An 18,350-nucleotide genomic window follows, 5' to 3' on the forward strand; every position below is an offset into this window, starting at 1 on the left:
ATAAGCACGTGGATGTGTATCTCTTGCATGTTATGTGCGTCCATACAGCCATTTTCGAAACGATAGTCAATGTTTATTTGTTTACTTTTTTCGGCGTATCTACTTATCCAACTTTCTATCAGTTGTAGGTTTATATAAGAGTAAACAAGTTGTGGAAAGCTTAAGGGCGATCGCGTTTAAATATTTACTAATCACTATAGACTGAAGTCTTTGGTTGAAAGAATACTTTTTAGAATGAAAATATGGACAATACAGCCTTCTAGTTAATATCCTCTAGAGTGTTGTAGTTGTTGTAGCGCCGACATTTCGATACCGCTTCTTCTTCTTTACTGGCGTAGAAACCGCTTGCGCGGCTATGGCCGAGCTAGCAACAGCGCTCCAGATGTTTCTTCTTTTTCGCTGTTTGCCGCCAATTGGAGATTCCAAGCGAAGTCAATGTCGTCATATACCTTTCCATCGACTGTAGCAATCGCCGTTGCCAATGTGCATAGGATCATAAGTCTTTCGCAAAACCTTTCTCACGAAAACCCCTTAGGCCGACTCATCAAATGATGTGATTGTCCATGGCTCTGCACCATATAGCAGAACCGAAATAATGAGGGGCTCATAGAGTTTGGTTTTTGTATGCCGAGAATTTTACTTTTAATTAAAAAGTGGCACCTGTTGGCAAGAGATATTCTGCGTTGGATTTCGAGGCTGACGTTGTTGGTGTTGATGCTGGTTCCATAATAGAGGAAGTTATCTACGACTTCAAAGTTATGACTGTCACCAGTGATGTGGGAGCCAAGTCGCGAGTGTGACGACTGTTTGTTTGATGACAGGAGATAATTCGTCTTGCCCTCGTCCACCACCAGACCCTTTTGTTTCGCTGCCTTATCCATTCTGGAGAAAGACGATTAACGACGCGGTTGGTAAGCCCAATGATATTGATATCATCAGGGTACACCAGCAGTTGAACACTCTTATAAAAGATTGTACCTGCTCGATTAAGTGCTACAGCTCGAATTATTTTCTCCAGCAGTGGATTGAAGAAGTTGCACGATAGGGAGTCGCCTTATCTGAAACCTCGGTTGGAATCGAACGGCTCGGAGAGGTCCTTCCTTGAGTTCGACAAATAATTCATTCGAATATCTTAAATAATGACGAACAAATATTTATAATAGCCAAAGGCTTCACCTTGAAAATCGCTAGCTCGAAACGGGTTTAGACCCATAGTTTCTTAGGCAAAGTTGTTCAGGATGATTCGTAGAACATTTCTTATCCATGATTTTTCCATTTTTTTCGGTTCTCTACAAATTTACTAGCGCATACAACACTAATGGACAAAATAATAGGTGTGAGGATAGCTGGTACTTTTTTTCGGCTAATGATGTAGGTAACTGTTCGTCTGTTTTATACCGTTATACTCGTATAGTATTTTTACGATAAAGGCGAAAGACCGTCAGTATCAACAACTTGCATTATAATTTTTTAATTTTCCGTCTGAGTCGCAAGTTATGTATATCTTTGCTTCATTAAATTGGATTGGCTAATAAAATATTATATGTGTAATAGTAAAAAAAAGTAAGGAAGGGCTAAGTTCGGGTGTAAGCGAATCTTTTCTACTTTATATTAAAAAATCTTGTGAAAGAGTTAAACATCCACTGTTCGATGAAATTGTGAATAAATTATAATCAAATTTGTTATCTTCTTGACTTGATATTGAATAAAATAATCTTAATATTAGTTTTATTGATATATTTTAGTTGGCGTCAGCTAAAATTATATTAAAAATCTGTTCAAGTGAGATACGTGTGATATTAATTAATATGGTGGTACATTGGGGGCAGAGAAAGGGACAGGCTGATTGCATTAATTTTTACATTGGTTAGGTATATTTGAGGACATATTTTCAATATAAATAATATATACTTACTGACGAATATATTTAGCACAAAACCTGTTAGAATAATGAAAAGTTTTCGCCCGATTTTATTTTAGGCACAAAGATATACTGTTATGAGTAAAACACGCTCTGTCTATTACGATTGTTAAAATAACTAACATATTGGTCGATATATGCAGTATAAAGACACCCGGATTCCTATTCTCTCCAAATTTCAAATATATATGTATGTTACACCAATATTTTTTGTCTAAAGTCAACTGTAGTTACTGGGGACCGCGTATATTGTACGTAGAGGATTGAACAGTTTTGGTTGATTTGGGCAATGTTTAGTCATATGATGGCATACTTCAATGGCACGTCTTATTCGGCCCCGTTCTGGATACTTAGGCTGTCGTAAAATCTGCTGATGTTGTTGTAGCGGCAGAAAACAATTGAACAATGATCTAAGTTTGAGAAGTGGTGTCGACTTGATATCCCTTAGCCGAATAATAATCCGGGTCTGTTCCAGTTACTTAGAACCGACTACCGTTGGAACGTAAAACCTGTTCGAAAGATTTTCCCGGATTTCTATTTCTATTTGCATTTGAATTATATTATTTCATTTAACACTCACTTTAGCAATCTATTTGTTTCAAGCACATAGCAACACGCTTATTTTTTCGTTTAAAACATTTGTTTTATTGAAACACCAGCTTTCTCATTTCACATAAATGGTACTTAAAGTAGACAATTTTTTTACTTATAAACGCCATGGTAGTAACCCTTTACCAAGATGGTGGTTTGCCTTCAGAACCAGCCGGCCGAGCATAGAGTGCGCTCTTATCACGGAATAGTGTCATACGTTCGGTTTCCTTCTTGTCTAAAAAATGGCCAATAGCGAAACCAATAAAGGGCAACACAGCCCAAACATAGCGTTTGTCCAACCCAATCATACTGCTATATTTTGTTCACAGAGTTTGTTAATCAGTTAACAATTCTTTATTTCGAGCAAGCTGACGTTGTTGTTCTTTCCAGGCTCTTGTATGAGTCCAGTCGACTAAAATCGTTGTTACTGTAAATGTAGGGAAGAATATAACAGCACCGTACTTCCTTGCCAAGCGGGCTAAAGTCATAACACCTGAAAAGAATGAAATTGTCAGCAATGAAACGAAATTACGTAAGGGCGCTATTTAGCATTTCTTGTTATTCCTCAACAACACATATTGAGTTCGCAGGAAATATTGTTATTATTATATTTAATTGTAAATATATTGAGGGTAATCAAATTAAAGTTTAATATATTTTCACAAAATTATACACAATTGCTCACACTTTATTTAGTTGCCACTTGCTTTACACACGAACAGAAAAACAGAGAAATGAAATGTCAATCTTTAGCTCGCTGTCAGTGCAATCAGCTGTGCATGCACAGTGGATGCGACCAATTTTCGTACTTTGTTTCCACAGGGTGTAGCTTTTGAATATTAATTATTAACAATATTATTTACACTATTTTGTATGGATTTTTTTTATTATTATACCATAAATAGGGCATATTAACACCCTATATAAATGATATCATATACATGTACATACATATATAGTCAATATGACGAGCTGAGTCTATTTAGCCATGTCCGTCCGTCAGTATATACGAGAACAAGTCCCTAAGGCCTAGAAATCCGGTGTCTTTTTGTCCGTCTGTCTGTCTGTGCAAGCTGTCAAGTGAGCAAAAACTGAGATATCCTATGGTAGACGTGTTCCTTTCCAAAAAATAGACAACGAGTAGATGGGCGCCCACGCCGTTAAACGAAAACCTATCAAATACCATAACTAAGCACTAAATTAAGATATAGAACTGTAATTTGGCATAAAGGATTGCAGTAGTAAAGAGCAACCGTAGGCTAAAAATTTTGAAAAGGTGGTTGTGGTCTCGACCTTCAATAGACTTAATGTACATTAGGGTGTTTTTTTAAGAATTAATTTTTTCGATCCCATCATGAATTTTCCTTGAAAATACCCTAAAAAAAATTCCCTGAAAATTTTAGCCCTTAATATTAACATTAAGGACAGGCATGTAAAAATTTTCCATAGAAAATACACTACAATCGTGATTTTTTATCTTTAAATTTCTATAGCTCAGAGGTATTTTATGGCATCGCTTTGATTTTAGACACATATTCCTCAGAATTGAACACTACAAAAGTGCCCATTGCGACAAAGTCGAAACTCACACCGGCGAGGTAGTACGGGACTCTAAACTTGATTTTCCACGAAACTCCCATTTTTTGTATATATCTCGTAAATGACAAGAGCTATAAAAAATGTATCTCCCAAACAATACAAGCTGAAATAACCAAATTCGTCCAAAATAAATCCCAAATCTCCGTATGAGATTGTTACATCAAAGATCTTCCAGAGCTCTCCCTTAGTGTATATACCTATGTACACATTTCTTCCTATTGACTTACATATCTATCATTTGCTATTTCCTGGATCAATCATGTCAGTAACAAATCTCTTTTCTTACCTCTACAAATGATCTTCTGTGGTTTTTAACTGGACACAGCATTTATATGACTAATTTCCACCAGTAGATAAATCGATTTCTTTGGCCAAAGCCCTTAACTGTAACTGACACTGTAGACTGTCATTATTCGCATTTCATTTAAAATCTATTTAACATAACTTTGTGTAATTTTTATTTATGACCATTGAAAAAAATTAATTTAAATCTTTTTAATATAAAACACATTTAACTTAGGTTACATAGAAAAAAATACACACAATTATACTAGCTTTCACATTTGCCGGTCCTCTATTTCTTTTGGTTCAAACGTTTCAAAGCGTTTTTTCTTATTTTCAATAAATAATTTAAAAACAAACTCGAAACGAAGGGTTCGCACGTTAGGTACCTCATGAAATCACATGATATTTGTAAGAAATTATGTGGTAAATAACCAGGTGTTGTCGTGGTATATCCCAACATATTGAGTGCTGAAGCCACATAGGTATCGGGCGTAGGACACGACAGACTCGCTCTAATTTTACTCATCTTGGTTGCAACAAAACCCGGTTTAATGCATTGTACTGTGATTCCACTATCTCGATATTCCGTCTGTAAATCTTCACTAAATTTAGTGACGAAAGCCTGCAAAAAATGTCTTAAATTATTTAAAACTTTTTATTTATAGTAATACATACCTTGGTTCCGCTATAGAGAGATAACAGTGCAGCGGGTATAGATGCGCTTGATGACGACACATTTATGATTAAGCCCTTCTTCCTGCTCAGCATGACTGGCAAAACCAAGGCACACATGTGTGTCACAGAGTGTATGTTCACCGAAACCATGTCTAGCAAGAATTTAGGGTTCTGTTGGTAATACGTAAGGAAGTACTCTGGGTACGAATATGAAACGCCAACATTATTAATGAGCACACCAATGTCGAGGCCTTCAAGGCCTGCTTTGATCTTATCATAAATTCCAACGCTATCTTGGAAGTCAACATCGATGATTTTGGTTTCTACCTTGTACTCATTTTCTGAAATTCACAAAAGTTGTATGATCAAAATCTATTTCAATATTAACCATTTTATATTAATGAATTTTTCAATACGGGTCTACAAAAGCAGACCGATAGGCCATATTTTCCCCGCTCTTTTGACATTTCTCTTCAGTAAGGTTTGCCATTTCATCCCGGAAAGATATACGATTCAACAACGAGCCGAAATTAGTAAAATTTACTACCGAAATTCGGAGTCAGTGGCCTCAACTTTAAGAGTGCTACGTTCAATTTATGGTCGTTGTAATCGTCCTGTCAGATCAACAATTGAACGTCAGGGGAAAAAATTAGAATCGACAGGTACACTATAAAATGTTCCCGTGCCAGTGAGGCAAAGAAGAGCCCGTAGTGTCGAGAGTATTGCTGCCGCTAGCGCATCAATTGTAGAAGATTCAAATCAGTCTCTCACACGGCGTTGGACATCCCTGTAACGTCGTTGTGGCGTATTTTGAGAAAAGATATTAGCTCACATCCTTACAAGATCAAATTGACTGAAGAATTGGGCCGAGCAACAACTTGAAAATGACCCGGATTTTTATCGAAAAATCTTTTTCAGCGATGAGGCTCATTTCTGGCTGAATGGTTTCGTCAATAAGCAAAATATGCGTTATACACACGTATTTCATGAGCCACCATTGTATCCCGAAAAAATGACGGTTTGGTACGGTCCGTGATGATCAGTACTGGCACGATACTGTGAATGGAAAGCGCTACCGCTCAATGATAACCGCATATTTTTGGCCCGAATTGCATGATATGGACTAAGACAATATGTGATTCCAACAAGACGGCGCCACAAGCCACACAGCGAATCTCACAATCGATTTATTGAAAACTAAGTTTGGTGAACGTGTTATCTCACGAAATGGCCCAGTTAATTGGCCGCCTCGGTCGTTTTCCGGTCTATTTCCTTCGGGACTACGTCAAGTCTATGGTTTATGCCAACAAGCCATCAACTTCGTACGAATATCGAGCGTGAAATTGCAGCAGTATCGACCGATTTATGCTTGAAAACCGTCAAAAACTGGGTTCAGTGGTGGCCATGCAAAACAAATCGAGTTCCATAGAGAATGGCTTCGAATCTACTTTCACAGGAATAAATAATTTCATTGATATCTTAACTACTTGTGTAGCGCTCTTACTGAAAACCCCAATATATCTATTCCTTAGGTTAAAGGTGAACTTCAATGCTAACGTTGTTTTCTACAAAGTTCTCCAGAGTGCAACATACTTTTAATACGGAATGTATGCAACAGCTAGTATTTTAAACATTTATTAGGTTATATTTTCTTGCTAGAGATTGTAAAATAACATTATTTTCTAATTGTCATTAGAATAACTGTTCATATGCACATACCGATTTCCTTTGCGAGATCCTCCAACTTGCTCAAAGAACGACTGATTAGCACCAAACTGAATCCTCGCTTCGCAAGCTGAAAAATATGGAGACATAAATCAGCTGTTAATGGTTAAATAAAAAAAAAGAAATAAATGTGATATTGCACAATAATGGTAATGAGAATTGCTAATATGCAAAAAACAATGTAATTAAGACTGTACTCTGGCTTCTCAAAAAACCGTAATGACTTACATACATATGTATGTATGTTCACGTGTGAGCAAATACTATCTACGTTTAATTGCATTTTCTTATGTATGCACATTTAAATGTATATAAGTATGTAGCGTCTAGCAACATGCAAGACGTGATATTAAAACAAAATAAAATTGGATCAAAATTGGTTCTGGTTGTTTTTATGCAGATAATTTTAAGCCATTTATGATTTTGAAGAAAATGTCGTTCAAATGGTCACCTCGGCTCCATCTGCATAACTCCACCTTAGTTTTGAAGACTTGATGCATTTCGGCTTTAGTGCGTTGCATCTTCGAGCGTTGCTTGTGTTTTTGGCGTAAAGCTTTGAGTTAATACAGCCCCAGGGAAAATAACCTAGAGACATTAAATCGCATGACCTTGGTGACCAATTCACTGAACCATGACTCGAAATTGACGAACAATTTTGCACAAAATGGCTTCAGTTTTAGACGTTAAACTTGACCCGGTGCATCGTCTGTTTGGAAGTAGAGATCGTCCGCGTCGATTTCATCAAATTCCGAGAAAAAGTCGCACGCTCGCTATTGCTGGTAACGGCATTTCCTGCCGCATTTCGAAAGAAATAAGTGCCGATGATGCCGCCATACCACAATCCGCATCAAATGGTAAATTTCTGGGGATGCAATTTCGTCCCCTGAACCACAAGCGTATTTGACTCACCCCAACGTCTAGAATTTTGTTTGTTGACGAAGCAATTGAGATTTTCTCTTCGTCTGAAGAGATCATCATCTTATCCGAAAAAGTGATAGTAGAAGAGTAGTCTTTGATATTGGGTATTTCCCTCATACTGTTCCCATTCTTAAAGAGCCAAACATTCTTACAATACACCGCGAAAATGGGTATTTCCTTAAAAGCAAATTTTTAAAAGGGCTGCTATATATATTTCTGGCCTAGTCAACATTAAGTATTGCCAGGTGCAATCTGACCTTTCCATTGGAAAGTTTGACATTTTTTAGCATAACATCACTCAGAACGTTTTGTCATTTAATCGTGAATTGTTTTATTTACAGGGAATTAAAAAATTCATCTCGGCCAAAAAATGGAATTAACTCGTGAACATTTTCGTGCGATCATTTTTCACAACTTTCGACGTGGATTATCACGACAAGAGTGCATCGATGAACTAAAATCTTTGTATGGCTATGAAGCACCATCCTATAGCACTGTGAAAAACTGGTACAACGAATTCAATCGTGGCCGACGCTCGCTCAAAGACGAATTCCGTGAAGGTCGTCCAAAAACAGCCGTTGTGCCAGAAAACATCGATGCCGTACGTGAACTGATAATGCAAGACCGTCATGTAACATACCTTCAGATAGAGGCATGCCTATGCATTTCTCCCACCAGCATACATTCGATATTGCATGAACACCTGGCCGTAAAAAAGTAATCATGGATCTATGCGTATGAGCCCGAAACAAAACAGCAATCGACCGTGTGGGTCTTCCAAGACGAGCCAAATCCAACGAAAGTTGTTCGTGGAAGAAGCACTTCGAAGCAAATGGTCGCCTGTTTCTTCGGCAAAACTGGTCATGTGGCGACTGTTCCGATTGAGCAACGTAGGACGGTCAATTCTGAGTGGTACACCACCATTTGTTTGCCTGAAGTCTTCGGAGAAATTCGAAAAACGAACAAGAGAAGACGAATCATTGTGCACCATGACAATGCGAGCTCTCACACATCGGCTCAAACCAGCGCCTTTTTGACCAGCCAAAACGTCGAATTGATGGGTCATCCGCCGTACAGCCCTGACTTGGCACCCAATGACTTCTTTTTATTCCCACACATCAAGAAAATAATGCGTGGTCAACGATTTTCGTCGCCAGAAGATGCTGTTGAAGCATTCAAAAACCATGTTTTGGAGGTGTCTCAATCGGAGTGGAAAAAGTGCTTCGAAAATTGGTTTAAGCGCATGCAAAAGTATATAAATCTTCAAGGAGAATAGTTTGAAAAACAATAAAACCATTTTCGTTGATAAATATTCCTATTTTCATTATTAGGCCAGAAATATATACGACTCGTATAGCAGCCCTCGTACAAATAAACAAATCAGTTAAGTTGTCAGAACAAAACTTTGTACAAATAGTGCCCTCGAAGTATTTCACTGTCGAAATCGGGCTATAACTTTCTTTTTCTTCTCTATTTCTGGTAATAATATATTGTAATATTAAAACTGGATAAAATCGGTTCAAAATATTTAATATCATTAAGAATTATATAAGAATTTTTTATTATATTATATATGTTAGCAAAATTAAGTGAAAATATAATATTAGATACGGTATAGTTTAATTTTGATAATGTCAGATATCTATTTACGAATTACCTCGGCACCAACTATATAATATATTTAATGATTTTCATTAGTCCGGAATGAGATTTGGATTTCGCATCGATTGGTTGATGTTTTCCTCATATGTCCTATATATGTATTAAACTTAGCCCCTTTCAGGTGCTTATAACACATACATACAAGCATGTTAATTAGATTGATCTTAATATTAATATTCCGAACATGCAAAATGTAGAACGGAAACTAAGTAAGTCTACGACTTATAACTTGTACTATATTATATGCAAACTAATTAGTACCAAATTTGATTGCAATCCACGCAGTTTCCTCACATAATGCATTTTTTAATGTGAAGTTTTGTAACACCGGAAACTATCTCGCCACCTTTAATGTTTTCAAATTACGGGAGTATAAAATATTGAATTACACCCGAACTTCGCCCTTTTTTATACTCTTGCAACATGTTGCTAGATATTATAATGGTTTTTATTACTTGTTTTTTTTTTTGTTTAAAGTAATTACGTATAATTTTTTGCATAGTCAGCGCATTTACATTTGAACAGTTAATGCTAGATATGTTAATATTTGCCAAAGAAACTGCTTTTTTACTGTTTACCTAAAAAATTTCTCGTAATGCAGTGATGTGTGCTCACATCAAATACCTTTGCACTTGACATTGAAAACGGCTATTCGAGAGATTTGCTCACACTTCGATAAATTGCATAATTGAATTTGAGAGTAAAATTGCAATATCGACCATATTCGATTTGTCGCTTCTTCGTTCGCATATTTTTTGAATGCGTTTGTTATAACGGGTGGGCCATCTAACGTTTTATATTTGAATTATCTATGTTTCGACATTGGAAACGTCAAATACCATTCGAAGTGTCTTTTCGGACGAGGCTCATTTCCACCTCGATGGTTTCGTTAACAAGCAGAATTGTCGCATTTGGGCCACAGAAAACCCGCACGTAATCGTCAAGAAGCCAATGCACCCAGCACGAATCACTGTATGGTGCGGATTTTGGTTTGCTGGAATCATCGGCCCATTTTTCTTCGAAAATGAAGAAGGAACCGTATCCATCAATGGTGAGCGATATCGCGCAATGTTAACCGAATTTTTCTTCAAGCAAATTGAAGAGGAAGACTTGGACAACATTTGGTTCCAGCAGGACGGCGCTACGTGCCATACAGCAAACACTACACTCAATCTTTTACGCCCTATCTTCGAAATTTGAAATTTTATATGGCCCACCCTATAATACTGCTTTTAGGGTACATGGTTATTAAGCCTGGACATCTTCGTTTTTTTGGGTTATTTATTATAAAATCTTTCTAATAACAGTTCAAGTTAGTTAGTCTAGTTCTTGGAACAAACTGACGCTAAGTGACAAATATAAGGTCTAGCAAAGTCCATTATTTTTGCATCAATTTTAAAGTTGTATCCGATTAAGATCAAATATGCACCGTTTTGTTTGATAACTTGTTGTTCTTTTGATAGCAATTTCCACCAGCGAAATCATTCGCTTAATCTAGGTCTCAAACACTTAATGCTAGCTCCAGACTAAAATGTGGAAGGTTCAGAACATCTTAACTAAGCTTCAGGAGTTTCTGGCGATGTGTTTGTCCTGATGAAACATAATTTCTTTCCTATTGACCAAAACTGGACGCTACTGGGAAATTTCTTTCTTTAGACATATGACAGTACAGGTTCAAATTAAGAGTTTAACATTTTTCATTCAGACGTCTCAATAGTTGACAGACAGAATTTGGCTGTATGGGAGTAGCGCATAGTAGATAATTCCCTGTCAATCTCATCAAAGACATACCAAAGACTTCTTGAAAGTCATTCTTGCGAAACAGCAATGACTCGCAGATCGAAATTTGGTTCGTGAAATTTTTTCCGTTAACTCTTATGGTACTAATACATCAAGATATTAATATTCTTTTTGAGTCTAGCCTTATTTAAATGGTTTTGAATGGTTTTTTGTGCAATGTTTAGATCCTGAGCAATCGAAAAAGTGCTTGATCACGGTCGGACTCATCAGCAGTAACCATCTGTTTCAGAAATGGATCGACTTTGTTGCGAAACAGCAACGATGTGCTTACATGACGATCGGATTTGATAACTTCCGTTATTTTATAGATAATATTTTCAAATATGGCGTATTTTCTCATTGCGGGTGCTCATTTTTGTCGCGTGCTCAAATAATACTTTTCGAAACGATTTTTTAGCATGAAATCTTATCTTTCTAGCGTAACGCTATGATACTTGGCCAACGCGAGATACAGGTTACTAAAGCCGTCTATTGGACAATAAGGGATTTCATTTTACAAGAAGTTATATTAGTCGAAAATAGAATTCTCTTTCTCAGAGGCGCCATCGGGAGGTGAGACTGAATATATAATAATGATATATTGATCAGTTTTATATTTAATTTCGAATTCTGGATATTTTCTGGTTACAAAAATTTCAGATCAGCTTCTAGAGCACCCTCTTTTAATGTCACAATGTCACGCAACTTTACTTATTTATTTATTTCTTATTTATTAAAATATCATTTTTGAATTTTTCGTGTTTTTAAAATGCGTCGGCACGTAGGAGACCTGTCGATGCACAGCTATTGTGACAATACAGCTAGAGCAACAAAGAACGATTGTCACCTATGCGACGTGCATAAAATTACAATTTAGGTCTCCAAGTTCAACGAATACTTCGAAATAGAGGGAAAAAATACTCAATAGGCATTCATTAATTGAAAACATTATTGACAAATATTTGCAGTGGCGAGTAGACTCTAGTCGGCGAGAACTACAGCCAAAGTAGTTGAACTTCGCTTATTTGCTTTTAAATTTGCATATACTGCAAGCGCTTGAATATACTGTGGGGAAAGTAATTCTCCAATTTAATTTTTGCCTGCATTTGCTTGATCCACAGTTAGCTGTGTCGCAGTGGTTTTAGAATAATTAATGCAAATCATCCGTATAAGCATATACAAGCACTGGTGGCACAAGAAATACAACGGAAGGGGTATTTTTTAAATTTTTTTTTATTTTTAGCATTGGATTTCCAGTCATAGTTTAGATACAGTGAAAAATTATGGCTTATAAAAATATCCCTACATGTACCTATTCATATTACTGTGGACAAAACAGTAAGACGCCATCGTCGAAATATTTTCTTTCTACGTTGGTATGACTGTCAGTACCAAATTTCACATCAAAATAATCTATAAATTAGTATACGCTTGCATTTTTGAAGTACGTAAAGTGCATTCGGCGAACTTTATGATGAGTGAAATTATTAAACAAACAACTTCCATTAAATTTTCTGGTGTCGAAACGTTTAGCATGTTGGAAAAGGTAATTGTTTGTCCCGGACAAATGTTTTTGATAGGAACAAATTATTCAAAGAGAGTCGAGAACGCGTTGACGACGAACCACGTCCATGACGTCCTTCAATATCAACTAATGATCGATCGAGCACAATAGACCTAAGGTCGCGGCGCATTCCTCATTTATTAATCTTAATCTTAAATTGGAGTTTGAGAATCAACTATTAACAGTCAGAGATCTTACTGGCATCGTTTGAACATCGGAGGGATCAGTGAAAACCATTTTGAAATGTCAATTAGGCAAAAAGGAGTAAAAGCACGAAAAATTCCAAAAACACTCAATTTTTTCGAGAAACAGCGTCGCGTTAACGTCTGTGAAACAATTCCTTCCGACTACCAAAATGTAATCAAACGTATTATTACTGGCGATGATGACAAGTATTTATGCTTACTATCCGGAAAGAGACGATCAGTCGGTCGAATGTCGTGGCAAAGGTGAGCCGAAGCCGAAACAACCTCGTCAAAGTAGGTCAAAAATCAAGATTATTTTGACAGTTTTCTTCGATTATTGAGGTGTGGTGTGCTCTGAATTCTTTCCGATCGGCCAAACAGCCAACAAGAAATACTATTTGAGTGTTATGCGTCGTTTGCGCGAATTCGTATAAAGAGGCCGGAATTATGATTATTTAAGAATTTTAAAATTAAGAACGAAGCCTTACTATTACTTGGCCATAGTAATATATCTGAGCGTTTAGTTTTGGTCAAAGTAAATATAGCACATTATTCGTAATGAAAAATCAAGCAATTCTAGTAAATAAAAGTAAAAATTCTGATAAATAAAAAAAGAGTAAAATTATTCTGAAAAATCTGTAGGCAAGAAGACAACGTTAACTTCGGTTGCTCCGAAGCTATAATAGCCTTCACAAATACTACAAAATACTCCTTACAAGAACTTTGATCGGTCAGTTTGTATGACAGTGATCCGATCTCAGTAATTTCTTTGGAGATTGAATGATTGTCTTAGGCAATAACCCAGACCAAACTTCGTGAAGATATCTCGTAAGATGAATAAGCTTTCTTACAAGCACCTAATCCCATCGTTCAGTTTATATGACAGGTCGTTGTATCTGCCGTTTAGCCAAATGAGCAGATTCTTGGTAAGAAAAGAACTTTCAGATCGATACATGCCTAAATCGACTTAGCTAGTAACTCTGATTTTTTATATACATATGTACATTAGGATGTTTTTTTATGAACTATTAATGTTATTGAGTCCGTCGTCACGAATTTTCTTGGAAATACCCTAAAAAAATTCCCTGAAAATATTAACATTAAGAACTGGACCAAAGCCTGTAAAAATTTCCATAGAAAATACACTACAATTTTATCTTTAAATTCTTACAGATAGGCTAATCGTTTTCCATAGAAAAAACAAAATATAGATAAATTCGTTTTTCAGATCTGGCAGGACTTTTTTCTTGTGTTCAAAAGTTCGAAGAGCCCATGAAACGACGACGTTACGCCTCTCGACGGTAATCGGAGGGCGTATAAATGACCCGATTTATCCAAGAATTTCGCATTTTTTGTATATATCTCGTAAATGATAGGAGCTATAGATATTCATGAATAAATAAAAATTTTTAAAAAAACAAATTGATAGGAAATAATGTATATATTTTATAAATATTTTGGAGGTTGCAAAATCGCTACCATTTATTATACCCTACTTTTCGATAGATTCGGCTGTTAAGTATAGGCTTTATAGATTTTATATGATGTACAAAATATTAAAATTACTATGAAATCATGAATAACACTTCCTTATCTACTATCAAGAAACATGAACGATATGGATCATATAGTGCCATACAAAGTGCACTTAAATTAGTGTAACACTTTTTTATTTGATATAAAGTTATATGTCAGCTAGCTGCCCTACGAACTGCATATAGGCAAAGGATATTCTAGCTTCGCTGCAGCAAAAGTTTTCTGTTTTTTTACAGTCTTGCCACATGTTGCTACGGAGTATAATATTTTTTTGTTGGTTTTTTGATTTTTGTAAATAGGTATGACATACCGCTTTCGCATAAGATCTTCCAATACCGTCAGTTGAACCGGTGATCACTGTAAAGGGAAACAAAAAACAAACAGCTGATTAATATAAAGTCCAAAGCTGATAAGAAGCATGCAGTAGAGTTAAGTAAAATGTAGTTACGCGTACTTTTGACAAATAAGTCTTTATCGAAATTTCTTTTTTTACTATTTAATGATATCATTAAACGATGTTAAGTAGATAAAGAAATTCTGTAATCATTTCTTCGTTCAACAGTATGATAGTCATGCATATGGTTAGATAAAATATTTCACGAAACTAATTTTCGAAATTAAGCAAAGACTTTCTTGTCGAAAGTTTATGGTATTAGCGCGTATCTTTGCCTTTATCTGCAGTATATGCTTTATCAGGCAAGGCAGAATGGTGTATATGACTCAAAACTAACCAGCCCAACCGCCTATGCTGCGTATGTTCAATTTCGGCCCCAAAAACTTGGGTCCAATAATATTTACGTAAATCCAGGGTAGGAATTTGTTGACGATTTTAAAGCACAAAAGCCCAAGAGCTACACTGCCGAAAAACTGGAACGCAGTAATATTATTCAACACCATTTTTGCTGCGGAAGTAATTATTTTTTGTGCTAAGCGGGTAGGCGATGTGCTTCAGCAATGAATTTGCGCTATTTATTTAAAACTTATTTCTACACAATTGCTCCGGTAGTACTCAGATCAGCAATAAAGAGGATTTTCTTTCAACACTATGAAGCAATGACACTTTTCACTTTTTCAATCTTTTCCTGCAATCACTATTCTACGTGCGCCTTCGTCAATGTGCGTTTCCGTAATGCCGTGCATGGGTTGTGTAGCTCGGGAAAATATTGAAAAATCGATGATATTGAGCGACGTCGAAAAGTCAAAAGCACGCAACGCGTATTTGTCGCAACTTTTTTCGAAAATAAGTTCTTTTGTAGGCAGTCTAATTGAGAATTCTATGCATATACCACATGCGCGCTCTGCCGCCGTACTCAATACCCATAGTAAACATTCGTCGCTAATATTGTTTAATTGAACTAAAGTGCTGAACTTAGCGATTCGCCGGGAGCATAGGTACAAAATGCTTATGTACATACACACATATCCACATTTGTATGTGAGTTTAGTATGAAAATCGCTGGCGCACTATTTTGTGCGAGTACTCCTCAGCTGCTTTTCGTCGTTGGTTCTCTCTATTTGGTCGTCCCTTCGCCGGGTGTGTGCATAATCGCTTTCATTCATGTGGCGTTTGCGAGTCGCGGAAATTCTCTGCGCTCGCCAGCAAATCCATATCGCACCACTATCACACTAATATACACGCAGAAGCAGGTACATGTGTGCGCATGGATTTATATTTTCAGTCCACCCCATGGATGGTGTGTCGCCGTGCATAAGTTCATTCGTACATATTTATGTATATGGCGCGCACGTTGGCACTAATCTACATATGTATGCATGTACAGTGTGTTACAAGAATATTCACGCAATTTTATTGTAACTTTTTTGGTTTTAATTTGATGATTCATTAGATTCATTGAATTTAGGGGATTTAAGGTGTTCCCCGGCTTTGCTCCAGTAAAAAACGGCCTATTTTCAATAATTTTTTGTTTCATATAAAAAATGAAATAGTTGTTCAAACTTTTTATTATTTCAATAATACTATGATATACATATATTCCAAAACATAGTAATACTTTGTTCATAATTTTAAATTCTTAATTTATCCTTCAAAATCTATGTCGTCCGCCTCAACTTATGCCAACGTTCTTTCCAATCCTCGAAACAGTTTTAGAAGTCATTTTCCGGAATCGCCTTCAATGCGCGTAACTACTCTCCATTTAATGTCTTCAACTGACTGAAAACGGTTTTCCCGGTGCGGTCGTTTGAGTTTGCTGAATAGCCAGAAGTCACACGGGCCTAAATCAGGTGAATACGATGGATGCGGCACGATATTGGTTAAAGATTTGGCGAAAAACCAATGCAGTATGCGACGGTGCTTTATCGTGGTGCGAAAACCAAGTGTTGCAGGCCCAGGATTACGAATAGCTTCGCGCAAACGACGAATAACACAAATAATATTCCTTGTTGACAGTTGGGCTGGTCGAAAGGAGTTCGGAGTGTACCACACCTCGAGAATCGAAGAAAACTGTCAACATAACCTTTATTTTTTGACCTGCTTTGACATGCTTTTTCCGTCTTCGGTTCACTTTTGCCGCGATATTTGGCCGATTGATCGTCTGTTTCCGGATCATATGCATAGATCCATAACTCCTCGCCAGTAATTATACATTTTATGACATCCTGATAGTCGGAAAGCATTGTTTCGAAAATATTAAGTGATTTTGGAACCAATCGTGCTTTCACTTTTCTTAGGCCTAAATGATCTTTCAAAATGGTTTTCCCTGATCCTTCCTACACTCCAACGATGCCAGTATGGTCTCGTTAATTGTCGTAAAAATTCAATTCTTGGTGAAAATTTCTCGAAATTTTTTTTTAATGTTTGTAATTGAACAAGACCTTGTATATTATATCTTGAAGACCTGTGCAAAATTTCATTAAGATCGGTTTCGAGAAAACGCGTTAAATGCTTTAACTTTAACAAGAACTTTCGCACTTTTTCACACCATATTTCACTTACATGCACAACTGTCAGGTTAGTGACGTAAAATTAACGACAAAATGGGTCGAAACAGAGAAACTTTGTCATAAGCCTCAAGAAGAGCCCAAAATTCCAATCGGTTGATATTCGATTGCATTCCTGTGTGAAAGTTTGGAGCCAGATTTCATCAATTGTCACATGTCGACGAAACAATTCGGTTTAATTACGATTGAACAGCTTCAAACACTACTCGGAGTCATCAGTGTTTGTTTTTAATGGATTGTGAGCTCGTACTTCACTCATTTTGCACAGAGCTTTCGCATACCCAAATATTCATTCACAACTCAAACAAACCTTGGCTTCACCATTTTATTTTCCCCAAAAAGCAATGCTTCATAAACACATGAAATTCCTTTTGATCCTTTTGAATTGAATCGCTTTTTTTATTGCCAAAAAATGAATAGAAGAGGAGTACTTAAGTGCTTTCAAATTATTAATACTTTTTATATTCGCTAATTGATGAAATTAAACCTATAAATCTTCTATAAAATTTTTGCTTTTTCATCATTTAGGTTAAAATACTTCATATACAGTTTCGAGGATTTTCGTGGAGTACGGTAAGTGGCATCAACATAATTTTTTTTATGAATTTGTTTATTTATTCTATTTTTTTTAATTATTTTATATTGTTTAATAATATCACAAACTAAATTCTAAACACGTTTTTAAACACACATACTTGCATATTTCTAATTAAATTAACATCGGAGAAATATGACGATTATATGCTTCAAACTCATGGAGTTTAAAATAAAATTGTATACATTTATTTATATTGCTATAAGTGGTTTAAAAATAGGTACAATTGAGATAATTTTAGTGTAAAGAACGATTTATTCATCCAAAGATTAAATATTATATAGGGTAATTTTTTAAGAGCTGATAACTTTTTAAAAAAAAAAAACGCATAAAATTTGCAAAATCTCATCGGTT

General features: G+C 36.1%; 3 protein-coding genes across 3 annotated transcripts; all 3 read right to left on the bottom strand.

Moving 5' to 3' along the window:
• Window positions 1–2,539: 2,539 nt before the first annotated feature.
• LOC105224238 (NADH dehydrogenase [ubiquinone] 1 beta subcomplex subunit 1) lies at window positions 2,540–2,820 on the bottom strand. The gene has a single exon (XM_011202260.3). The coding sequence runs from the start codon at window positions 2,818–2,820 to the stop codon at window positions 2,653–2,655; it is 168 nt and encodes a 55-aa protein (XP_011200562.1). The 3' UTR covers window positions 2,540–2,652.
• Window positions 2,821–2,847: 27 nt separating this feature from the next.
• Window positions 2,848–3,000, bottom strand: LOC105224240 (uncharacterized). The gene has a single exon (XM_049456843.1). The coding sequence runs from the start codon at window positions 2,998–3,000 to the stop codon at window positions 2,848–2,850; it is 153 nt and encodes a 50-aa protein (XP_049312800.1).
• A 1,552-nt stretch (window positions 3,001–4,552) lies between these two features.
• On the bottom strand, window positions 4,553–15,753 carry LOC105224237 (very-long-chain 3-oxoacyl-CoA reductase-B). Its single transcript, XM_011202259.4, has 5 exons — window positions 15,172–15,753; window positions 14,751–14,797; window positions 6,791–6,866; window positions 5,072–5,412; window positions 4,553–5,018 (listed from the first exon to the last, which is right to left on the bottom strand). Exons 1-5 carry the CDS (start codon window positions 15,335–15,337, stop codon window positions 4,686–4,688), a joined length of 963 nt encoding a protein of 320 aa, XP_011200561.2. The 5' UTR covers window positions 15,338–15,753; the 3' UTR covers window positions 4,553–4,685.
• Between the last annotated feature and the right edge of the window lie 2,597 nt (window positions 15,754–18,350).

Source organism: Bactrocera dorsalis, chromosome 4 (genome assembly GCF_023373825.1).
Source record: "Bactrocera dorsalis isolate Fly_Bdor chromosome 4, ASM2337382v1, whole genome shotgun sequence".
Lineage (NCBI taxonomy): Eukaryota > Metazoa > Arthropoda > Insecta > Diptera > Tephritidae > Bactrocera > Bactrocera dorsalis.